This window comes from Manduca sexta, chromosome 13 (genome assembly GCF_014839805.1).
Source record: "Manduca sexta isolate Smith_Timp_Sample1 chromosome 13, JHU_Msex_v1.0, whole genome shotgun sequence".
Lineage (NCBI taxonomy): Eukaryota > Metazoa > Arthropoda > Insecta > Lepidoptera > Sphingidae > Manduca > Manduca sexta.
This window is the reverse complement of record NC_051127.1, coordinates 6,446,735-6,473,839: the sequence shown is the minus strand read 5'-3', so window position 1 is coordinate 6,473,839 and position 27,105 is coordinate 6,446,735. Positions and strand designations below refer to the sequence as shown.

Here is a 27,105-nt window from a genome sequence, read left to right as displayed (position 1 = left end):
AAAACTTTATGATTGTCTTACTAATAAAAGCAAAAGTTTGAATGTTTGTTAGAAGTAAACAGCTGAACGGATTTAGATGGAATTTGTCGCACGGATAGACTATTTCCTAGATTAATATATAGGCTACTTTATATAGACGAAAAAAAGGTGCAATTATGATACGTCAAAACAACCGTCAATAACTAAAACAATAAAAAAAATATATAATTGTAAAATGTAGGTAGATATTGTAATTGACTTTTCGAACGATTAACACCCCCCCCCCCATGACAATGAAGGCTGCAGTTTCCGAACCGTCGGTAGAATTATAATATAAAAAATATGTAAAATAGTTTTATTTTATAATCAACTAGCCACCCGCCCCGGCTTCGCACGGGTGCAATATTTCTCCACTATTTAATGGATGTTATTATACATATAAACCTTCCTCTTGAATCACTCTATTAAAAAAAAAACCCATCAAAATCCGTTGCGTAGTTTTAAAGATTTAAGCACACATAGGGACAGAGAAAGCGACTTTGTTTTATACTATGTAGTGATATTACTTACTAAGAAAACTCGAGATTCTTAAAATTTGAACAACATCTACTTTTATAAAACTATACCAAACAGTATACTAATAATACTAATACACTAATATGTTATTCTAATGTATCACGTAGGTACATTGGTGTCGACCCCACTGAGGTGCCATGTAACAGGTAGGCCGCGCCCTAGCGTAAAGCAATTTCCCTAATGGCATCCAGATACTAGCGGACTTCGATCGATAGCTGACATATGGCTTAACTACCTTCGTAATGCTGAAGAACATGAAATTTTTTAAAGCGGCCAACAGACGTCTCGGGTTTGAATCTTGCGTCGGCAGTGATATTGGCTAGTTCTCATGAGAGAGTGCGCCTGGGTACCACCGCAATGTCTATTTCTGCCGCCAATCAGCAGTCACTGTTGTGTTCCGGTTTAAAGAACATTATAGCCAGTGTAACTACTGGACATAATAAGACTTAACATTTCACGTCTCAGGATGGCGAGCGCAGTGGAATGCTAAACAATACTTTGTAATTCAAGGTGCTGGATGGTGTTTCTACTGTTTATAATGGGTCGTATCGCTTACCATCAGACGAACGGTAAGCTTGTCTCGTCATTCAAAACAATAAAGAAAATGTACTCAGTATCAGATGTCTGCCCGATATTGCAATAGATTCGTACCTTATTTCGTGGGATCTAATATAGCTGTCGAAATCTGTGTGTTACAACTCTACCTACCCCTGGAAAGGGAAAAGGCGTGATGCCAGTATGGCCAACTCCATTTTAACCTGTCTGAGAAAGCCAATGTGTACTGACGGCTTTTGCTTGGTATTCGTATGACCAGTGCCAATATCTAAAAGTCCAAATCTTTCCTATTCCTCAATCATATTATTTCAAGTCGATAATATATCCATGATTTGTGTATTGTTAGTGTTTGTATGGTAGATATGATATAAAATCGGTGGCCTAATTGCCTGTTTGACCGTATACCAATGGCGCATACAACTTGATTCCTGCCGGCTTTCCCATGTAGTATCTACGTAGAATTTAATTATAATTTGAATAATTTGCAGACCGCATTCATGCATATTAAGTTTTCACCTTTAACCACTGCAGTATATGTTATAAAATACCCAATCATAACTCAAACTCCAAAGTGTTCAAATTGGAATTGAGCGATACTTTTACACTGTTTATTGGCAGTAAGTAACCCGGTGTCTCAGAGACGGACTCCAATAAGAAACTTACCATTTATAAAAAATACAGCTATAGAACCAATTACAAGAACATCAAAAAAATGTTGGAAAATTTAAAAACGTAAAAACCAATTGATTCCTCCGTTACTTTTTAAACGTATGCATTCATAACTTCGTCAAGCAAGATTCAAAGTACTTAACCTCAACTAGAAGCATCAAACACTATTTTGCTAGTAGTAGCACCATACTAAAGGAAGTAAACATGAGTGCTGGTCTCTCGTTCATTCCTCTCATTACATTGCGGACTACCTACCGACAGACACCGCGCGTCTAATAGGTATGCTATCGATCTGCCGCCCGTCTGTACCTACGGATGAGTTATACGTCAAACACACCGACCCACCCTCGAGTCGAGCCAACGACCCTTTCTCAGCCGCCTTACAAAACCCAACCCAGCTGCTCACAAAACAAGTTTTGTTTTGCCCTGCCGTCCAGAACGGTCCTTACGACGTTCCCAAGTCTGCAGGTCGCAGTTTCAAGTTCAAGAAGACAGTAAAAGGCGGCATTCGACGTACAATAATGGGTTTTATTGCGCTCGAAATAGAGGAGCGTTGGGCGGGCCGCCCGCCCTACCTTGGGCGGGTGCAATTAGCGATGTTTCCGAACGCTTCTGAAAAAGGTTCTATTTTTCGCGTGTTTTTTCTCTCTTCCCGTGGATTATTACTTATTGTTTTATGCCGTGCGTGCAGTATGATATGTACGTTTTAATTTTCTACATTTGCGAATGCATTTCCGCGCCGGTAAGCGATACGCTGCCAGTAATTTGGTCTGTTTAAATATCGCGCGGTGCCAAGTTTCCTAAAAGCTTCCCGAATGAAACTGGTAATGCGGGGCGCGTAAATAGTCTGGGACCGACGTCTCGCAGTTACTTGTTCGTCTGTGATATGATTCGCATCAACGTCTCACCGCGGGATCGCACGCAATCAATTTCACTACAAAACAAACAAGCACGCACCGAAATTGCGTTGAGAAAGGACATTCCACGCAACACGACGAAAATGACTTTTAATTTCGAACCCGAAAAAGAGCAACAAAAAAATGCTGACCAAAAAGTTTGCATAATAAAAAGCGTACACAAGCAGAGCGGGTCGTCGACCCCGCGCCTGCAACCGGAAGGCTATCCATTACTCGTGACGCGCGCGTTTTTCAGCGGCTGACAGCGCGCGCTGACAGCGGCTGTCAAACGCGGCCTTGACATTGGCAGCGTGACAGTCATCGATCATGGCCATGCGTCTTGTGACGTCACAGCCAGCCGGGTTAGTGGGCCTAGGTTCCGCGTGAGCTCACATCTGTTGCCTGAACACCGCTTCTTTATGCAGCGCAAAACTGTGTCGGCCAGTACTTTCATAGTACCCTTTTGATACTTACAATAGGAGTCGTCGAATAATCAAGCACAGGACTTTGAGAGACTTTTGGCTTTCAAAGGTACTTATCCCACCAAACTATACTATGATAGACATCAGCCTGTACTGCAATGAGTAAGTATTAAGTAACTTCATACAGAATGTTATGAATAAAATAATGGCACCTTAACTTGGTTATTTAGAAGACCAATACAGTTAAAAACAATGCCTTTCTATTCGAATTCGTTTAAATCTAGACATGGTTGATTCTTGAGAAAACCCTAATCCAAATACCCAGAAAGAACGTAAAGATTAGTACCATTGTTTAAGGTTTACGGCAAACTTATACATCGCCTATATAATAAAAAAACAAACTCTAACCCCTCCTACGTCAAACACACCAACGCCCCCTATGAACACAGTATTGTTAACTACTTGACAACATTAGGTGCAGTGTTGCGAATGAATTCGTAAGTGAGCGGGCTCTAACGATGTTTTGATGGGGTCGGACTACAGCTGTTGGACTGTAGTGTTTAAAAAATAATGTTTTAATGGCATAAAGTCAATAGAGGTATTGTATGAACTGTACACGAAGGCTAAATTAATGGATATTAAATAAAATGGGTCTTAGAATAAATGCTTAAGTTTGGCACTTCCAGAAGGAAATAAAGGGATTTTTGTACCACAAAAAATATTTTAACAATTCTAAAATGTTTCTGTAGACATCGGTACTCATCTGTGGAAATACAAGTCTAATTCTGTAGACAAAGTTGGCTACAGAGCGGCTATACCGTTCACCTAAACGTTTAGTGTTGACTGATGACTATTTCGTAACTTCGTTCATTAGACGAATATGCACTTTGAGTCAGACAAACTAGACTAGTTAAAATACTGTTTAAAACGTTAATTAGCATAAATTATGTTACTTGTAACGTTACCAACAAATTCCTGCAGTTTAGGAATATCTATAACCTAATTATAGTATGATAATTTTCCGTACAACTAAAGGAAATTTTAATTTAAATTCATTCTAGCAACAGGAGTAACCCCCGAAAGTAATAAAAATATAAACATATGTATGTTAAAAAAAATATACTGCGATACGAAAAATTGTGCCAGTCATGAGGGCCGGAGGAACGCGCACTCTCATTTCTACCCCGTTCGGACTCCACGCGAAACTGTACCCTGTTGCTTCATTAATAAAGACCGTTTTAAACATTTATGAAGATGGAGGTTCATACGTTTGGGTGCCGGATGGAAGTAAATGCGGAACGTATAGAGAAATTTGATTATTCATGCCGACTTTGAGAAAAATTACAGACGTATGACAGAGGTACATTGTAGGGTGCGCAAGTTACGAGGTTTTACAGTTGTTTTTTTGTAAGGAATTTCTGTATGTTCGCTTGCGTGTTTGACTTTGTGGATTTTAATTAGGAAAGGTTTGTTTGTTATGTATGACCACTATGTTTTGGGATTGCTTAGTGGACAAATACTTAGAACAAATCGAACTGTTACGTTATAACGGAAAATAGTGTCTTGTATTGGAAAAGAGCGTTTTGGAAAACTGATAGGACATTCATAAATACAGGCCATAAATCTGCCCCGACGTATTCTAGTTTGATCGAAATTTCAGGAATCGTCATTTTCAGTAAACTAGTATCTAATCACATCCAAAATTACCAGGTTCGCATGACGCTACAACAGTAAGTGATTAGCGTAGCTCGTGTGCTGCGCCTTTGTGCGCGGGCGTGCGCGTGGCAGGCGCCGCGGGACGTCGTCCGTCGCAGAACGGGCCGTGTTCATGCGACGTGTTGTCGAAACTCCTCGCGTGTCCTGTTAGCCTGGTACCAGACGATCGATTTTGACCAGATTGAGAGTTTAATGACAGTCGAGGAGGAAGAACCCATCAGTTTGTCAGTAAATAAAATAAGTATATAATGACATTCCAAGCATGGAACAAGTTTAGAAAACGCTTCTAATTTCCTTTAGAGCTTAATAATTCCAAAGATACATCTCTCCATGAACGTAAGTCATAAGCAACAACTTATTTTATCACCAGTTTCTCAAGTAATCAACGAGCCAGCTTATCTTAAAATTATTAGTTGAATTAACATTGGACATAGTCGATCTAAATTAGTTATCTCTTTCTACATTCAAGCTAGCGCGAAATGAGCAACGTACGGTATTCCAGCTTTATTAAGGCGCGGAATACTTCGATACAAACTCTCGTAGGAAGACATTGTATGTAAATTTACTGTAAACTAACATCGCTCCGCCAATAGTCATTTAAATGCCTTAAAAATATTTCAAACTAAACTAATGAACCAACTTAACGGTTGGAGCGTGTTTAGGTATCCCTCAAAAACTTGCAACATTTGGGCCGGCAGGGCGTCGGGGCGGCAGGGGGCGCGCGGGGGCGCGGCGGCGGGGTGTGCGGGGGTGAGAACCCTCTGTAACTAAATTTTGAACTGTCACGTAGATTAATGATGCCAGCCAGTGCGATACGCGCTAATGCCTGTCGTTTAGTGTGGATACGACGAGGTTCTAATTTTAAAATGCCAATAATCGGGAAAAATATAAAATTAATCGATTATATACTCCTGTGCTGCCAGTATTAAAATATTTTTGACTTTATTAATAAAGCGATAAGGTTCATACTAGACTACCAATTGGTTAAAATTAACGCAATATTTCGATTGCAGCTACTGTCGTACAGGTTTGAAGATTGCTATTAATTTAAATTCAGGCGCATGACTTTCCACAACACTAGCGCCATGAGAGCATATATAAAACCGACGCAGTATTTGACTTCTGCGATGTATGTGAGTCATGGAATATATATTGTAAATATTTTAATTCTAAGAATTTCCATAAATGTTATGTACAAAAATGATTCACCTTTATCCATCCATTTGTAAGATAAAAGACCTGCACACACATTCACTGATTATTGTATAGGGATATGAATCACACAGTATAATGTAACAAACAATAAAAAATATTACACATTGAAGACTAATTTAACTAAAGCGATCTGCAAAATTATTGTTTTTAATACAAAATAGACAGTATATCTTAACTCGCCCACTTTGTAACCAAACTTATTAAAATAGATAAAAAGAAGTTGTTTCAAATGGCTTAATAATGTCAAAATAAAAATAAACACAAAAATAAGCAAATAAATTGGTAAACAGAAAATTTCTCAATCAAATGCTCTACATTCTATAATCGAATGCGAGTAAGCCATAAACAATCACATTATTTTTTTAAATTAATGTGTCAAAAATTCATAAAAAGAACACTGCGTTGAACATTTATTTTGCAGGTAATGTCCACAAAGTGAGAGCGGTGCGGCGTCGGCAGGCCGCCGTTGGGGCTCACAATGGATTTCGGAAATCGATTGCTTCCAAAAATATTTACCGGGCCCACGTGCTCCTTCCGCCGCGCACCCCCTCCTACACCCCGCCCATGTTTACCTAACACGACATGTGCCCCAGAAAATACCCCTGTCTTATACTTCGCATCTTGTATGCGGAAATAGATGTAGTTTTGGAGGGCATGTACTGTTGATCTACAGTTATGTTGAAAAATCCATTATTAGAAGTTTTCTCGTCCAAAAGAATCTGATAAAAATACAGCTAATACTTGTTATTGCCGAAATGTAAGAATTATACAGCTCTCCACGAAATCAAGAATCTTTCTAAAAATACATTTAGATCTATTTTTAACACATCATTAGCATTAGAAATTTTATCTCTAAATTCAATCAAAAACCGCGCTTAGATACTATCCAATAAGACTGTCTAATACTGGAGAAAAGTATCATAATAATAATCAAAGTATGCCATCATGATCACAAGCAAATATTTATGCTAAAAAACCGGAACGGCTATTTTGCACGCACAAAAGTTGTCCAATATTAAAACCGTTAAAACCTATTTATATGAATTAATGGCGACAGATTGATTTAGTAATTTTAACAATTAATAAATGGTCACCACATTGGCTCGTTAATTTATACGCATCGGCCATCGGTTGTCGCGCGAATGCATGTTCTAAATTTAAAAACTTGTCTATCAATCGTGCCAGTATTTGAAACTTTATCTATGGTTGTATTGAGATTTTAAATTAGGAGATGCCGTAAGAGCTCTACATTGTAGAGTTCAAATTTATGGTCCTTAAAAAAGTAATGGAAGCAAAAGCTACATCGTATTCGATTTTGTTGCGATATTTGGAACTTCTTTAATCTTTAGCGATTTGACTTATTCGTTAACCGTTATTGTGATAGTCTAACACGTTTAATAATATCTTAAACATTACTAATTACTCAACAAAATTGTAATAAACCACATAATGAGCCAAACCTAAGTAATCAACTATGTTGTATGTGCGAGATTAGTATTTCAGTTAAACCACGCTTGCTTAAACAAAGTCGCGAAGGATCATTACACCACGTATAAATAAACCGCGACCTAGACAACAGAAACACCTAGTGTAGTATAAATTATGAAAAACATCGCAAACGGCCCACTAGTAAATGTCATTACGATCAGCTGATCAAATATATTGCTACTATAAAAAGTGAAAACGGAAACTATGTTCCCATATCGCGGTCTCTCTCCTACCTACCTGTTGTCCTCACAAAAGAGAGAGAGGGGAACTCTGCAGAACCGCCCGAGTAAAATGATATATTAATGTCAGCTGTGTTTAGGACCTTGTGAGTCTACAAAATAATAGATGGTAACAAATAAATTACTTGCCGAGTGCATTTCTGAACGAAATTCGGGCCGGTCGCCGACCTCGACCGTGGTTGTGACGCGTAAATCACCATTGATATACGGCTTTCGAAGGTCGCCATCTTGTACGTTTCGTTCGAAATTTGAATCTGCGCTCGAAATGTTCGCCCGCCAACTGTTTTGGCGGGCTTTTTGGACATTACACGGATGTTTATGAGACTGGCAGGCAAATTAAGCCATTTGTAGGCTTTTAGAAAAATGTTGCTTGTAATTCTAAATTTGAATGCGCGTTGCGTCACGCGCGGTCAATACAAACTGCCGTATTACCAACATTGTACGAATGTGGACAAAGTTTATTTTTTAATTGTCTAAGGCCGTGTTTTACGAAGGCAGTGACAAGTTAATGAGGCGCCAGTAACGTTATGATTTTTGTAACTAACGAGGCTGTTACAATAACGATAAATATTTACATAGGCAAGTCACTAATCACACGTCGATCTGACAGCCGAGCGGTATCTACACTGACATCTGTAATTGTGATTTGCAACAATTACACACTCGGTTCTTTGTTAAACGCACAATTAGCGTAACGTGTTATTACTGTCGCTAATTAACGGTCCATAATATTTAACGTGTTTGTTCTTTTTTTAATTACAACACGATTTCAAGAATTACGAATGACGTAATGTTATTGTTTGAACAGTTTACGCGATATAACTGTGTAATTAATTTATTATGGAAATTCTGGTGAAACGAGTATCACTGTATATACAAGTTGTTTTAATTTTATCTTATAATTTAAAACGTCTAGTTATATAATTGTATTAATTGTTATTTAACAATTATTATCCTTATACCTTGTTATGACGTATCTTGCGCAACTTTGTTCGCCTTCGTAGTAATAAATATTTTATTTTGTTTAATGACGAATGTAAGTTATGTGGTTTGTTTCCGCGACCAAGAGAGAATGATAAAGTAACCACAAAGGACCTTGTATTGAAGTTTTTTAAACGAATCAATAGGACGAGTAATTTGATAACTCTCTGATCTCTGAACAAAATGTGCTAGAAATCCTCTAAAGTGGTTCTTTCTTAATGATGCGAATACGCAGGAAATATTATAGTGCACAAGTATGCGCAATACACAAGCACTCTCTGTTCCTTCACTCATAGTCCGGTGTGACCGTAATCATACATGACCGGAGAGAGATCAGACGCAGGACCAACGGCTTTACGTGCTTTCCGAAGCACGAGGGTATCACACCGACAACTTTCTGACTCTGTGATTGAGTAATTTTAGGAGGGAAAAACCCAGCCTCAGATATTTTTTGACCTAATTGATTCGAACAGAAGACCTCAGCACGGTAGTCGAGCCGTATACACATTACAACTACGCCACCAAAGCAAAGTAGCACCAACTGGGCTACGTATCAAATAGCAGAACCTCGCTCCCCATGACACCATAGATAGACCACAGTATTGTGAAAACAAAATTATTCTTACCTACGACATTTGTTAAATCATTAGAAAAATAAAAAGCAGCACCAACTTTACAAATATTTCTTGTCAATATTATAGAGTTTATATATATTTAGTGTATTTGACACAGATCATTGATGAGGGGTCTATACTACCCGATCCTGCGGGCTATCCTTTCGTGCCTCATGTGAAATATAATTATCATTGCAACAATTTACGAACCGCATCCTTGCATATTTATTTATTTAAGGACCTCCAACAAAGGATACACGGCATATAATAAATACAATATCGTAGTATTTGTACAATTAACAATGTGACGTGCCTCTTCAATTATATCAATCGAAAAAACATCACGAACAAATGTACTAAGGTTTGCGCCACGGGCCATACGATTGCTTAATACTATATCCCAGAACTTGGATATATTTATGTAACCTGTCAGAATTCACTGAAATGGCTCATAGACGTATTGAAATCAATTGTTAAGATTAAATCTGTATAATATCGCATTAGTATTAACTGTTATGGTGTTATAATATAAGTATAAATAAATAGGACCTATATATGCCGTGTCCCCTTTCGAAAAACTTCACCATTCGCCACTAACACAGATATGTAACAAGGCGAGATAAATAGAAACAATGGTTGCCCAGGAGTGGTTCACGTTCAAATTAACAAGTATTATTAACAGATACAGATCGACAGCGGTTCCGTAACTCATATACGAGGGACCATTAATCATTTTTAGGGTTCCTTGACGGTGGTCCATGGGCTGTACATATGACCAGTTTGTTCTTCCTGTCAGTCACATTCCGACCTCTTTGAGGTTTAAATTTCTAGAATGTTCCAGGTTTAGCACGAGATGCTTAGCTTCGACTTTTTGGAGCCCCTATTAAGGGAGAAACTTGTTAGAAGAAAGTACAAGACAATGATAGCTCTGAAAACCAAACTTCGCAGTGTACCTACTATAAAAAGTACATGAATTTAATTCTAAAAGATGATGCTTAACGTCGACTTTTCGGAGCCCCAATTGAAAACTTATTAGAAGAATGTAGATACAAGACAAGATAGCCTTGGAAACCAACCTTCGCTACCTACTATGAAAACTACATGAATTAAATTCTAAAGGAGGTCCAACTTAATATTAAAATTTTAATTGTCTTCCTGCAAGTTAGCGTGAGAATGGCCGTTAACAATTTACTGAAATGCACGCATCGGAATATTGGACGAGGTTTTAGAGAAATAACAGTTCTTACCACGATACAAAGGTCAAATGCTACGTTTCGCGTGTTAGAGAGGAAATCCCTTACAAATGGGCAGAATTAACGGGTCCCGGCATTACCGCGCGCCATGAGCTGCTATTTACGACCGAATAATTATATTCCGGAAATTTAAAAAATAACATTTCTCTATTACCGTCAAATTGCATGTTTCACTTATGCCCATAAGAATCAAATTCATTGTTGCTCAAGATTCATTCATGTTGTCGATTGGTTTGTAAATGATGTATACGGAACCCTTGAAATATCTCCAAAACTATGCAGATCACAATCATTAAACGAAACAAAGCTAATTTAGCCAAGCATAATTAATATTGTGCGCCGATAGTCGATACCTATACGAACAAATCACATGCGGACAACTCGATAACACCATTCGATGCGAAGAAAAAAAGCCTCCCACATCGCCCCTCCCGCTCGCACGCACCGCGTTAGACAAAGACAGTGTCATTCAATTTGAGCTCACCGTCAGTATTTTATGATAAATAGCGAAACGCCTGAGTGTGTTCCCGTGTCCGATTGATATTGTTCGAAATTTAATTTATTTTATGCATCCAACGAATTTCGCGCCAAATGAATTCGCAGTTCGAATTTTCGTGTTCGATTTTTGAAAAATTAAACGCTTTCCCGCATTTATTCAGGTTTTTTGCCGGCACCGGTGCGCTCACTCGCCGAATGAATACGTCATTTCGAATGCAGCGGAAATATTTTGTCATTTTTAAAAAGAGATCGCGTTACGCAGTTACGTAACGTTCAACCGACGCGATACCGCTATTTACGGTAGCGTTTTTACCGAACAGCGTCACGCGTCGTATGGTATTAGTAGCGTATATGTGAACGTGAAAAACTAAATCGTTTTTTCAACATATTTGTGTGCTTTTTCACGATAAATTTAATTACCGCAAAGCTTATTTTCGATTACACGCGAGCGCGCGCGGTGCGTAAGGCCGCAAGCGCCGCGCCGCGCCGCGGCCTAATAACGACAGTGGGGTTTAAATTTTACGAGCTATTTTTGTGTGTTTATAGCAAATGAGAGTTGTTCGAACGCTAATAAATTAACGTACTTTAATGGCCTAATCAAAGTTTATGACGCGAGGCGAATCCCGTCGGACTCCTAGTGTTGGCCGATTGACTTATTGTGCGCGGCAAGCGGCGTGGGGCTCGCAGTAATTATTTTTCGTGTTTTATGAAGATTGGAAATTTTTGTTAGCATGATCTTTTTACATGCACGCGCATGATTTATGACGCTTCCTGTTGTCCTGGTGCCGGCTGGCGGATGAACTTACCCATCGCATCTGTAACAAACAACACGAATGTGGTTACTCGACATGTCTTTACAACATATACTTATACTATACTTAGTACTACTTATACTATACCCTTAACATGATGCTTTTATAGTAACAAACTTTGTAGTACTGAATAGATATTTTTGAACAGCCATTGGATTCAGATCGATAGAAAAAAAAATAACTTTTAATTTCCTGTTCACGATTAACTCTAGGATCTTAACTTGGTTAATTATAATGGATTTATTAAGAAATATAAATACATCCATCAGCTAACTCGAACAACAGTCCATCTCACATAAACCATACTCCAAAACTTACAACACATATTGCCTGAATATTGATAGGACTTAACGTTTCATAAACGGCGATAGCCTAGTTTGGAGTGGAACGGACTGCCGAGACAAATGTCTGCAAGTTTAAAACCCAAACACACCTCTGACTTTTCTAAAATTATATATTCTTTGCGAATTATCGCTTGCTTTAACGGTGAAGGCAAACATCATGAGTAAACCTTAGAAATTCTGAGGGTATGTGAAGTCTACCAATCCGCACTAGGCCAGCGTAGTGAAAAGGCCTAATCCCTCTCTATAGTAGAAGAGGCCTAGCAAAGTCTAAATACAGGACTGATACAACATTTCATAACATATTTAAGTACAGCGTAATCGGAGATAAGATGCGAAAACTCTGTTTCCCAAAAATCTTTAAGATACGGCTATCGCTTCGAGTAGCTGATACACTATCGTGTTAACTTTGACAGCTGATAATGGACGTGACAGCGCGACAGGTGACTGACAGTGATCATTCTTCGTTATGAAATCAAAACAGAAGGCATCGGGAATAATTTTTGATAGTCATCGAATGCTAGTAATCAGCTGTCAAATACTGTTCTAATCAGCTGTTAGATACGGGAATTTGGACTGTTTAGTGATGAAGGCCTAGTAGAGGACGCCACTGAAGCTAATTTAATTGCTTATTTTCTCAGCCTCGTAATTTTGCATGGGTTAAGAGTGTTGGATCTCTATTGCCACAACTATGCCGGCCTGCCTTGAATGTAAACTGACTGATCCTGATACAACACCTGAAACGATCGATCAGAGTTTATACTATGTCTTAACAAATTTTAAGCATTAAAATACTGAACCGATTTTGATGCGGTTTTTACCAACAGATAGTACTGAATCTGTACTACCAGACCCGTGGGAAGTCGGGACGCGTTGCTAGCTATATTTTTCCCAACGTTGGTAATTAAAAGCGCGTGTTTTTGCGAGCGGCGCGGGAGCGGCGTGCCCGCCGGTCGTGTTCGGTCTATTTACATACCGTGGTGAGTTACACCACGCATTAAATATCACTAAACTAGTCGTTAATATGTAGTTCATTAAACTCGATCGATAGAGTTTCTAACAATTGACAAAAAGCATTGGGAAGAGTGCTCAAAAAGTACTAATTTAGAATCAATTTTATTTACTCGATAACGAATTATATTTGATTTAGTGATAGTTTCTTATATCATTAGAGTAGAAATAAGACTTAATATGCAGTGTAAAATGTAGATTACCTGACATAACTACGTACCCTTTCTAACATACAGCCGCGAGCTCATTTATTACTAATTTACCAAATTCATTCCAAATCATAAAAGTAAAATTCAATACAAGAACGACCATAGCAAACTTTAAAAGAAACAGACAACCAAAACAACCACCGCAGAAACCACTAACCAGCATTACCATTTAGAGTAAATTGCCGCTATTTTTACAACAAACGAGAAATGATCGAGAGTCGGTATGTTGGTTAATAGCGTAACAGTTAAACACTCAATCAGGCAGTAACGGCGCGCGATGCGCCTGGCCCTCGTGTGACGCGCCCATACTTGGAATTGTACGTAAGTTTCCACTTACTGGGCATTGGGTTTACATGACGCTAGTGGATATTTTTATTTATTTATTTCAACTTTATATACAATAAATTTATACAGGTGGACTTAATGCCTGAGGCATTTTCTAACAGTCAACCTTTGGGTGATGCAGAGATGAGACAATGTTGGTGTAAGTATATACTTATTTTTATATAAAAATAAATAAGACAATACACATATTATATAAAACAAACATTATTATTTTTATTTTTGGTTTAGCATTTGTAATAATAAGTTTTTTGGATAGATTGTTAATAGCAAAGAACTGTTTGAAATCTGGCTGGATAGATCAAGTATTGGATTAAATTTTACTATTATCCTATATACTGCCGTGCTATGAAACCTTATTTCGAGATAATGCAAGTTTTGTAAATATAGTTTTATTTATAGTTTTGTATGTAAAACTGAGAGAGAAACTCTTTTAAGTTTTGTTTTAACAAGTTCTAAATAAGATACCGTTATTTTGGTAAGCTCATTGGGTATTTCTTTAAGCTATCTGACGACATTAAAAGCAAGATTTTGGTTTATTTTAGATACCGCTTTTGAGTTTAGCACGGCAGTGTATCGTGAGAATTTATTTCGGTAAAGAACTTTTACAAGGGCGATGAATGGCGAATCTACGTTACTACCTTTCAGAATACTAAAGCCCTTACTATAAGTACACAGTCAGACGAACAGTCACATATGAAAAAGTAGTAAAAAGACAACATACAGATATGTTTATTGCTTCCGAAGGCAGTCGAGCTAACGGCCCACCAATACCTCACTAATGATGGTAATTCATTTGCTTAGTTTTTCTGATTATTGGAAACAATGTATTCCACAGTATAATGTTTATCTGTCTATATCATAATAAAGTATTGGATATTTAACTGCTGTGATATTGCTACTGTTCATGGTCACATATTTTTTTAAAAAGATGATCCGTAAGATTGTAGTGTTATCGATAACACTGATGTGTGCACGCATGATAAGATACTTAGTCACGTATTGAAGATATTTTTATATCTGATAAACTTGTTGTTAGGAGTATTTTAACTACACAAATAAGGTTATACTTGAATATAAGAAGTATAATCAGGTGATGAATGGTTTAAATTTTTTCAATTTTTTTTTTATGAAATATCGAAATCAAGTTATATGTATGTAACTCCATACAATCACAAGCCAACATCCACTCAACTGAAAACCTAACCTAACTTTCTTAATAAAATCAGTGCGTCGTCCATGTGACAGGCCGCTAAGCCGGTTGCGTGCCTTGCCGACGAGTGGGAGTAGCTCTTAATAAGCCGTTTTACTTTATATACAATAACACGCCGTGGACTGACGCACATGCGCTATTTATACAGTACGCGACCCGAGATCACTTTGACATTTCGCCGTGACCACGTTTCTGGAATAGCTATACGTTATAACGTTATAACTAACAGCACGTTGATGAGTAACCGTTTCTGACGGCCTGTTTAATACATTTAAAATTCGAACACGAAGAGCTTTAGTTTAAAAAGGGTTTCACAATGTTCTCGGTGCTTCGTGTTGTCTACTGCATGGCTGCGTCGTGTTTGCGGCCAGTAATTGTTTTAAAAATAAAATGAATGAACCATAGACATGAAATGTATAAGTAGAGTAATGAACTGCGAGTGGTAAGAAGATCCGATTTATTTTAGTGCGAGTTTGTTGGAGGCCCTTATCCGTTCTCTAACCTCCTTTTTAATTCCTTATAGGTTAGCAATGCAGTCCATTCCTCTAGTCTAGTGCCTTGATTATTCACTTACTATAGCCGTCTTATATCGCATTTAAGTAATCTGAAATGACTGTTTAAATAATAACCACTATAATGTCCGATATAGCTATAAACAGCGGCCATTTATTACATCAATAACCTGGCAGTTAACAGCTGTTTTGTGTGAGAACGTCATTTGCACTCGCGTTTAGTGGTGAAAGTGATATTACGCGAAAACCGAGGTTTGGATTTCAAAAGGAGTTTGGTTTGTGAACCTAACCTTGGTAAATTATACATTTAAATTAATTGGGTACGTATATAATGGGCTTTTCAATTTATTGATATCCAAAATAACTGCAGATTTTATAATGCGAATTGATTTTTTGTTTATTACGATATAGAAACTTCAAGCAAGACCAGTTGTTCTTTCGGACATTCTGATCTCATTTCGGAAAAAACAGCGGAGAGAAGGAATAAAAGATAATATCTAAAATGATATCCTTATCTAAATTGCGATAGTCTATGGATTTTTATTAATGCCTCCTGATATACCATTAAATATATACTGACAGGCAATTCCCTAATCATAGACAGCCCAATGACAATTTTACTTAGGCTTTTACCCTATTTTATGCAATTCGCTAACCTTTGAGCATTCCATTATCTAGCTATAACTTAGTGAGATATCCACTACTCTGTAATGCGGAGTCATCTTTTACACCTTATCTCTCGATCAACTCGAATTAAGGGTTATTTGAAAAACGTTCTAAAACCGGTGTTTCTTATTCAACCTATTTATTCCGTTGTCCTTCCAAGCGGTCGTTTGACGGTATTCCATTTAAACTACACACACTTTGTATGCTATGTTGTTCGTCCAATATTTATAATGTTGGATGAGGTGGGGTGTTTCCATTTTGTGTTTCCCGTTGACTAACACTATGCTTGCCAACAATGACTACACTGGACGTGTTATTGTAAAAATATGCAAGTATTCTGATTCGAAAACCAATAAAGTTTGGCAAATCGATTCGATGTCAATTATCGACTCGGTTTCTGTATAATTCCAATCGAATTATTGCTAAATGACGTGTTTAAGAAACAAAAGACGGTGCGTAATGTTGCTTTTGTAGAAATTAAATGTTTGTGGTTATTGGGTATCTGATTTGTTGTATTTTAGTTTTCATACGTAGTTACAGATCAATATCTAAGTGAAACAACGTACATTTTTAGAAAGGTCTATCTTATTAGGGCTTCATCAGGCCATGGATTCTGAGAATCATCAAGCTGATCAAGATTTCAATATGAATATCTCGTTCTCGTTTTCGTAGTTCAGTGCCAGATATTCCCATGAAACCGGCACTTATCCACACTTGTTCCGTTTCCACGACATCGGTTGGTGTTTCATCAGAGACGCGGTGATGAATATTGCCGATAAAGCCCTTAATAAGTTCCATTGAGATTAGACAATAACAGAAAACATTAACATAATGAACATTAATCCACCGGAGTGACCAGTCACCAGGCGCGCAGCGTCGCGCGGAGGTGTCTCCCGTAATTTATTGACGCGGCGACGCAGCTAATGCAGCGGGCGACGCGGCGACACGGCGACACGGCGACACTGACTGATAGCGCTGCAGCGCGATATGATACGAGTGACGCGGCTAAGTGCGATCGCTTGTACCGCTGATACCGCTTGGGATCGCCTACGCCTAGCTCATGCGAGCCTGGTACGCGGTGGCTGCGAGGGTTCGTTTTTTGCTTATCCCGAGGGATTTGTGCACTATCCCGTTCCCGACTCGGGTTACATTTATTTTCACTTATATTCCTCGGTTAATATTTTTTTGAGTTAAGTGCATTACTTTTATTAAAAGCAGCGTTGTAGCGTGTAGTAAAGCTGGGGCAAGACAATAAACATTGCTTTTTGCCACATTATAATAAAGATGATCCAAGAACCTTTGGATATAGAAATTAACTTCATAAACACATTAAAGTATGTTGAGTATTATTAAAATCTGCATCAGAAAATTTACAGAATCGCCTTGAACAAGACACAGATTCCTAATAATCTACAGTAAACTACTATAAACCTCCATTATACTGGCAACTATTTTGTCGTCTCGCCACGTCGCCAGTAATCATGTCTCCGCGATGCTATCACGTCGCAAACAAGCTGCTTCCTTCCACAATCAATGGCACAATAACGCGCCAATTATAACTTCAACTAATGATTACCAACCTAGAGCGGGCAGCCGCCCCGCGCGTTATTAACCGGGATTACCGGATCCCGCGCCCGGAATCCCGGATACGGGGATTTGCTCGCCGATCCCGCTGTTGGAAATGATAAAGGATGTACGTGGGATGTGTTTTTTGTAGGGTTTCTGTCAAATACGGAAATATTGTTTGCGTTACAACTTACATGTTTATTTGGAGCAAAAGATATGTCTGCAGTTCGGTAATACTTATTTGTTTTAAGTGTGTTAGAAACTGAATCGTGTTTAAGTAAAATTATAAAAGAGTAAAAAGTGCCTTATGCTTGCATATGCATTGCATCATTTTGACTATTCAAAGCCCTGATTCCTGGCAATCATCTTCCCTGACGATCTAACTATTCATTATAAATAAGATGAAAACGCAATGAAACATTTCTTAAATAAGGTTTTTTATAAATAAAGCAAGTGTTAAAGATAACCTTGTTTTGCCCCATTTATATTCCATTGTAGGAAACACTTGTAAAACAGGTACCTATTTCATCAATCTACGTCCAAATCGCTTAAAACACACTATAACGTGTGATGACATAAAATTTATTTACCGCCACGATTTATGGTTTAATGTAAGCGCCGAGGAAAGTGCATTTCCCCTATTATTTTCACTTGGATAAAAACATCTCTTGAAGACAAATGGCCGGGTTGTTTAAAACCCCTCAAGTAAAGTCCACTATTAGCAAACATGTTTTCCACCATTTTAAAACTTGAACATTTCCCGTTCACGAAAACAGGGAAATAAGAAAATCCCAGAAAATTCGCCAATAGTTCCCCCGACGTACCAGGAGCTCATAGATTGAGGATAGGGCTAATGATTGCGACGCCGCGCTCCGACAAATCCCGACTATATTGAGTGCGCGCGGAAAATCATATGTTATTACCTTTACGCTTCGTGTAAAACTTCAGGGAGGAATGGCTGGCTGGTCTCTTGATACCGCGTTTGCGGAACCCCAAATCTTTTTGAAATTAGAATCCTCTGTAAATGTCTTTACCATCTTTTGTTCTTTATAAAGTTTTTAATTCCGGTATTTTTTAAAATGCAAACAATTTCATCTTTCTTATTTTAAAACAACGTTGACTTATAGGTTTTAGATGTGCTAAGGACCAAGTTACTTTGCTCGTATGTTGCCGTAGTCGTTAGCGTGTTAAATTCCTTGAATTTTTGTGTAACCACCGTTTTTACTTCAAAAACAACTTTCGACTACTAAGTTGTTACTTTTGATTCACATCAACGTTGTTTTTATCACCGTCGAGTCTTTTGATCTCCGTCCATCTGTTCAGATTTCGTCGTAAGGGCTGGCCACACACGAACGTTTACGATTCCTAACAGTTTTACAGCCCGACAAACAAACACACGGTTCCAAGCAACGGCCCGCGTCAGCCAAATGCACGTATCAAAGACGTTTTAGAATTTCTGAATTCCTAGTAACTGAGCAACGAGAATGCATTTTAAAATAGATCAATTGTTTTTTTTTTTTATTTCGCTCGTCACACGTCATTGTCGCTTCCGTGTGAGGGGAACGTGGTATAAAAAGGAGATTGTTATTTATTTGAAAAAATATTTTAATGCATGTCTGTTACAAGCAGGAATCTAACCAATTGCAATAAAAGAAAGAAACCTCATTACTTCACCTGACAAGCCAACTTACAAAAACAATCTAATCACGGAACATAACAATCTAAAAAACCAACTCAAAACACCATCTACATTAAAAATCATGGCGAACACTCAGGTTGAGGCGTCTCAATACAATGCCCGGTGATTTACATTTAAAACTCTGGCAATAAAATGAAAATGGCGGCATTTGGGCCAGCGGTTCGACATGAAATTTTCTATCCGAGCGGACAAAGGGCGCGAATTAACGCGTCCATTGTGCGCGGGTCCGTCCTCTGAACCCGATTAGTTCATTATTATTTAATTTTATGTGCAACGCCGGGCCGAGTGTCTTTTCTCACACTTTACTCGTTTGCAATTACTGGGGCAAAAATAACCTCCCGTGCAATATCCATAAATCATTGTTACCTTTTCATGCACTTTAAACGTATTGAACACTTCAAACTTGTAGTTTTTAAATTATAATTATAACTGAAAGGTTTCCGTTTTGATAACGACATGAAATATTAAGACGTTATCTTTTACCAATAAAAGATAGCATCTATTTAGTGTCAATCTGCAATAGAATAAATTATACATATTTGCTGTTGGTAGGATATATTTTATATTCGCTCTAATTGCGACCAAAATACACAAGGTGTTAAACCCGCTATAGTGACCCACGTAAGTGTTGGCGTTCCGGCATCAGCCTGTGTACATCCGGTTCCAACAGGCCGGCATAATTGTGTCGACTGCCGAGGGGTAATCATCTCTCACTTTGCCGTACCTACACGTATAAAATACACTATACATTCATAGATGTTGCAACTGTCGCAATTCTCATGTTGGTATACAGTAAAATGTGTCAATGAAAAAGGGTTTTTGGGTTATTTGCTACGTTTACATTATCAGCATCTGACTAGAGATTATCTTTATCACTTATCTAACCTTGTACATTATCATCACAAGACATCCCGTTTGTTCTTATGAGAAGGTGCTCTTGGTCTTTTTAATTATATTTACTGATTCTAATAAGCAAATCCTTTGTTGGTTCTTAGCAGATTCCAAAAGTCAGTTATTAGTTCATTAGAGAAACAGTTCGTACTACTCATTGTTTTAAAGTTATGATGTAACTAACAAATGTGAAGTTACATTTGGATTGAAATCAAAATAGTTATAGCGAAAAATTTTGTGAGTTCTAAGGTAAGTAACATAAAGAAAATACACGTCAAATTGAGAACCTCCTCTTCCTCTTTTTTAAAGTCGGTGAAAAACAATACACAAAAATATTGAACGAAACCGATCAACTAACAGACGCTGATATTTTCCTTTAAATTGGCACGGCAGTGACAAGTGGAGCAGGATCCAGATGGACTTATCGAGATCCTCACTGGTCGACACAATTATGCCGGCCTATTTGAAACATCCACTTCGCATTAGAATTAGTAATACCTAAGCCCCTTGCCCCATTGTCGGTGCTGCTCAACAGTATTTGTTATTGCGTCATATCAAAGGAGCAAACGCACGCTCATTCTCAGAAATAGTAACTAAACCGCTTTGTTGTATCGGCTTTAACTACTTTGCTTGTTTTAGTTTTTCGATCGTGGGTTTGATACCCGAGTTGCGACGTCTGTATTGTTTTCTAGTTAATACGGTTCATTTTAAAATATCGTCAAGCATTCCGATGTTTATTGTACGAACATTAATATACTAAGTCTATGTATAGCAACTATAAAGATACTAAAGAGATGCAAGTAAGCAAAACTCTTTTTACATCTAAATGACTGAAACTGGCAGATTCCATATTCAGTACCAAACTCTATACGTCATTCAAGATCTTTAGGCCTCGTTCTATTCATATCCCTTCACCATCAAAGACCAAACTATACCCGTCTTCCAGGATTTTGAGGTCTCAGTCAGTCTACTTCACCATCAAAGATGATGCCCCAACTCATCCTCTTCAGATAACTCTCTACATCTCTGTTATCATGCTCTCAACATTGGCATCTTAATAACACAGCGTTGTTTACCGTGCGTTACCCAACGATAATTGAAGCCACTGTTTACCCACACTAGGAGATTAGCTGCCATCGTTATAAAGATAAAAACCTGCGGCGGTGCGACTACCAGTTTTTATTAGGTAAATGTTTAACAACACTGTTTAGGGAGTATGTTTGCACTGCGAGCGACGTTTTTTCTGTGTCACTCTCGATATGACACTTTTTTGGAAATTCTCCGGCTATTTGGTTAGGAGATGAAATTATTTTTGATAAGGTAAGATGTTTTGAAGATCTGATGCGATTTATAAGGTTTAAAATTGTTATGTTCGTAGATCAAGGTGAGATGAAAGAACACTAGCCATAAAATTGAAGATCTATTGAAGAAGTATCTAATTGGATTTTCAAAGTGTATCGTTTTTAAATTGCTAATGAAGACACGTTTGAAACAACTGTTTATGAAATTACACTAATTACGACTTCGTTAAATACAAAGTAAACGATGATAGTGCAAGCCGTCCGTTGTGTAGTTTACGATCTTTGCAGTATACATTATTGGTAATTGAAACTTTGTTTTTGTTTTTACTAAACATGATTTGAATCGCGCACGTAATGAGAGTTTGATTGAATAATTCAATTTATAGTTTAATGACTGCCTCGGTGGCGTAGTTGTATTGCACGTCCGGTACAATAGCGCTCTGAGGTCCTGGGTTCGAATTCCGGGTCGGGCAAAGTGATATTTGGGTTTTTCTGCTCAGTATCAGCCCGGAGTCTGGAATTTGTGCCCGATATGGCGATAGGCTCGCCCCCTATCACATCATGGGACGGAACATACTTGGCGAAAAGTGGGTGCCCTAGTTGCGCCTCTGCATACCCCTTCGGGGATAAAATGCGTGATGTTATGTATGTATGTATGTAGTTTAATGAGGAATATCTTTGATAGTTCAAGTTACTCCACGTGCTAGGTATACTTGGTAACGAATTTTTGATTGTCAATATGCACTGACGTAGTAATCAATAATATTCCTTTCTTGAACTAGCAAGGGACCGTATAACTTCCCTTTCAACTCGTAAAAATGTTACTTTGAACGTAGTGTCATTATATCTCTTAACGTATCAAAAATTAAAAAGTCTAGTTATCTAATGAAAGGAAAATTTCTAAAACTACAAAACAGTTTGTTTCACCAATCTAGCCTATAACATCATGCCTATGTATTAAAATATTTTGAGGTAGTACCTACATCGCCAGACAGTGGCCAATGACGCCAGTAAGTCTATTTAAACCCATTCAAAAATATCAGCATTTAACCAGGTTTTCCAACTTTGTTGCACCGCCGCCGTGACGCTGACGCCATCAAACGCGCCTGTCACCGCGCAGCATCCACGCTCCGCTGACGAGCAACACGCCTGCTCTTTGATCTGTCTAATTGATACATCTGCGGCCCCCATTCTGCTTCTTGTCGATCGCTAATTCAGCACCTCTGTCACTTTGAATTTTGGTAATTTTGACCTGTCATAGATTTATGGTGGCCTGGTAATGATTTTTAAAAATGCTGTTTATGACAACGTAAAATATTGTTCATGTCTTTCAAGTGACATTGCCACATGACATGTTGTCTAGTCACAAAAAACTAAAACTATTTATATCAAACGTTTTAAAGAGTAAGCAGCGATCAGTTACAAAATCCATCTGCCTTTAAACACTCAAATCCTGTCGATAAACTAATAATTTGCAGTTAATAGAGAAATAGACACGAGGAAGGTACAGACGGAGCGCTCGCGTGTCGCGCCACCACGCCCTCTGGCGAACGGCTAATTAATCCAAAGCCGTCCATTACAGCCGATGAGGAACTTGTAAACAATGCTACAGTGCGTGACATGACTGATACGTTCCGATTATTGCGGTTTAGCAGATGTAAACGGAATAAAAACACGACTTTCGAAGCTTAATAAGGTTCGAATAGATTCTTAATCTAAGTGTAGCAATTAAAAAAGAAATCAACATTTGAGAATAAACTAAACCTAATTACAGATCCCATTTTTAAAACCCATTGATGACCTTCCTTTTTTAACATCACCTCGAAGCCAGTCAAATAAGATTTCAATGACACTAATCAACCTTATTCCAACAAGATTCCTCGATCAACCACGAACACCAATAAGACATCCTTGCAATGTCATACAATGTACTAGACCGGCACTCCATCACCGCTCGTAAAGACAGTAGGGGGGGCGTGGGGAACGCCCAGGGGCTCAGACGCGTCTCCATTACTGGCTTGCAAATGAGTTGCTTTAATTACCACATCGATAACGGATTGGATATTGACGGTTTCAGATATCTGAGTGCAAAGGTATTCTTTAATTTTTTTGCTGTATTAGTTATGGAATTTAGCAGTTAAGCTGTAGGTTTGATAGTATTTCGGTCGTACAAAAACATTTTTTTATAACATTGTTGTATGGTTTTGATTAGATTTGCACAGATTGTGTGCGTGACGTTAGTGTTGCTCATGTAATTATGGTAAAAATATGTCATAATAGTTTGTTCATTTGAATCGCATTTCGGCAAGGTATATATTTAGGTAGATGGGTCAGCATAAATTTGGCGACTGTCTATCGAGGTAATAGTTATTGTAGGTTGATTTTTGTTATCTCATAATAATGTTTTATCCTGTGGTATTCCATTAACTCTCTACAGTCATAACCATGGCTTGAACCAGCAAAATCAGGTGAACTACCTTCATAACTGGCACAAAAACCTCTGGTCGTTCCCTCGGGAACATCGCCATGAGATGAATTAACGCCTGACCAGAGTTAATATAAGAATAATGAAACAATTATGCGAGTTGACGGGTGCGTGTAGTGTAGGTGAGTTGGAGGGTGAGACTACCCCATACAAAAATAATTTTGATAGGCCCTTCGCGTGCCGCCGCCAATTACTGGCCCTTCTGGTGCTGCGAATTTGGCACATTATCGATACACTGTCGATTATTATTATATCGATGCGTTCGCACCTTTTTTTACTACTATTAAATTGCAGTTAGTGTGGGCTGTTCTTTTTTCAAATTTGACAGTTCCGTAATTATTGTTTGTTCGGAGCTGACAATTATAGATGTCAGAGGACTGACAGCTGTCAAGTAAAAATAAGTGGTAATTTCGTTTACGCATTCAAAGATGATTTATAATTTGTATCCGAGCGTTTGTTTCGTCCGAGAGAGTAATCATTAATTTTTACAACTAAAATTGTCTGGATTACAATACGAATTGACACAAAATGGTGATTATGTTTTTTAATGTCGAATGCTGTAGGCGTTCTATGAACTTGAATGTTGTTACAATGTCTAATATGTGGCCCATGACACCGTTATTTTTAATTATCTTATAACTAGTTACTTATCATGTTGAAACTTTTACTGTGTTGCAATTTATATGTTATTGCCAATGTTAGGCATGTTTGTGATTATCTATAGTTTATTCATTGCCAATACTCCATTATATAGTTGCAATATTGACAGCCCTGGAGAGAACCTTATATTAGTTGAATACTGATATCCTACTAATATTATAAATGCGAAAGTTTGTGAGGATGTATGTATGAATGTATGTTTATTCCTCTTTCATGAAAAAAACTACTAAACGGATTTGGATGCAACTTTACAGTAATATTGGTTATACATTAGAATAACACATAGACTACAATTTATAATGATTTTGTGTAATTTGGTCATAATATAACGACACATATCAAGTAGGTCGAAAAAATAATTGTCCTTCATGCGATTCGCCGCGAGCATCATCATTAAGAAAACAACAAAATTTTATAAGAAGTTACATCGTCTCCAACACGTACCAGGGCATCATACCTCGCAAGCAGTGGAAAGATCCAGCCGCTATCATATACAAACGCAGCATCACATCCGGCGTTATCTAATCTCCGGTCAGCGGTGTTTATCCTGCACCACACCTAGCCCACGTCACCGGGTTTACACGTGCTGGCGCCATCGCGAAATGATAAACATTTTGACAACGATTATGTTACCTGAATTCCAAATAGTATAGTAATATTTGACAGTGGATTTTAAGAACTTATTGTTAAGCTATTCTTTGATTATTATGAAGTTTCATTGGTGAATAATTTTGATAAAAATCGATGAGTTTTGTATTTAAAATTTGATAAATCATAAACAGCATTGTTTTTCTGTTTAACTCCTAAACATTTGACCTAAGGAATAAAGTTGCAAAGTGTGAAATAATATCAATTTCGTCTCACTCACTACAGTCCCATACAGTATTCCTTAATAAGCATATTTCTTGTAATAATAAAGATATACTATAACAAAATTATAAATAAGAAATCACAATAACTAAAAGTCGAATCGTCTCAAATATTGTGAGATTACATTCGAGTCCCATTTTAGTTTTAAGTGGTTCAACAAACAGAACTCAAGGCACCTCTTGAACACTCGACGTGTTTACTAAAACCTTAATCTCTAGTGTTGTATCAACCGGATCTCGATGTGTTTTTTTAAACATTACATTTCTCACGGATGGTTGATTTCTGGTTATAGACGTTGGCATACCAAACAATACTTTGTACTTCAAGGTGTTGGTGTCTCTTCTTTTTATTGGTTGTATCGCTTACCATCAGACGGCAAGCTCGTCTCGTCATTCAAAGTTATAAAAAAAGACCTCCAGATACTATAACTTGGTTAATGGTTAAATCTCTGGATGTCCTACGAAATGTCTTATCTATATGGTATGATACTATAATATCAATTGGTGATGTTTCGACTATAAATTGAGAGAAATTGGTTTAGATTGGTTCAGCTAAATCATGGAATTTCTAAAGAAATGTCTTGCAAATTATACTATACTTGCAAATAGTAGGTTTCAAGTATGCAAACGTCCATCTCAATTCGCAATTTTTCTTATATTTTTGCTATCAATAATATGTCAAATGTTAATACTGTTGTATGACTAAAGATCATTAAATACGTTAATTATTATGCCTTAGGAAACTTCAGCTTATCTGAAAAGTTGTATTTCAAATTTCATCATGCAATGTATAAAAATTATTTTTGAAAGTAGTCAAAAATCCTTCAAAAGACGTCACGTTATTGTCAGAAGAGTGATGGAGTGACGGAGTGCATGCCGGCGACATTAATTACCGCGGGTGACTGTTTCACACGACGTTTGGCTATCGTCATTACTCATGCTTCTATTTCGATACGACCCGTTCGGGGTACCGTGGGGGGGGGGGGGGGGGAGTTAAGAAAGATTCCGTACATCTCTGCTTCTGTAGCGGCAACAAGGTCTAAACTCAATAAGTTAACTAAACAAAAAACATATTTCATTCTTGTTATAATTTTTCCTTTAACACTTATTAAGTTGTATAATCTGAGCACAAACTTTATTATTATTATTATTTAAGTGACTAAGAAAACCTAGTACATATCGGATTCGCATCGAGTAGTCATCAAACTGCATTTCATACCTTTTACTTGTAGCATGTATGATTGAACATCAGTTTTGTGAATTACAAAAAAAAACGTTCAGTAGTCAACTATGGCGCCTTCATTTCTCTTCGATAGCAACAAGACTGAATCTTGTAATAATATGGAGTGTTTTTCGAATTTGAAACTTCGATTTGCCAACGTTACACCTCTTTGATTCAGTCAATAGATTAATGCAAGACTAAAATA

General features: G+C 37.6%; 1 protein-coding gene across 1 annotated transcript in view; it reads right to left on the bottom strand.

Annotated features, from left to right (window-relative positions):
- LOC115450162 (homeobox protein homothorax) overlaps window positions 1–27,105 on the bottom strand; it is a 302,038-nt gene that overhangs the window by 140,444 nt on the left and 134,489 nt on the right. The window contains 1 exon segment of the mRNA XM_030178157.2: window positions 11,908–11,916. Within this exon segment, the coding sequence (XP_030034017.2) occupies window positions 11,908–11,916 (9 nt within the window).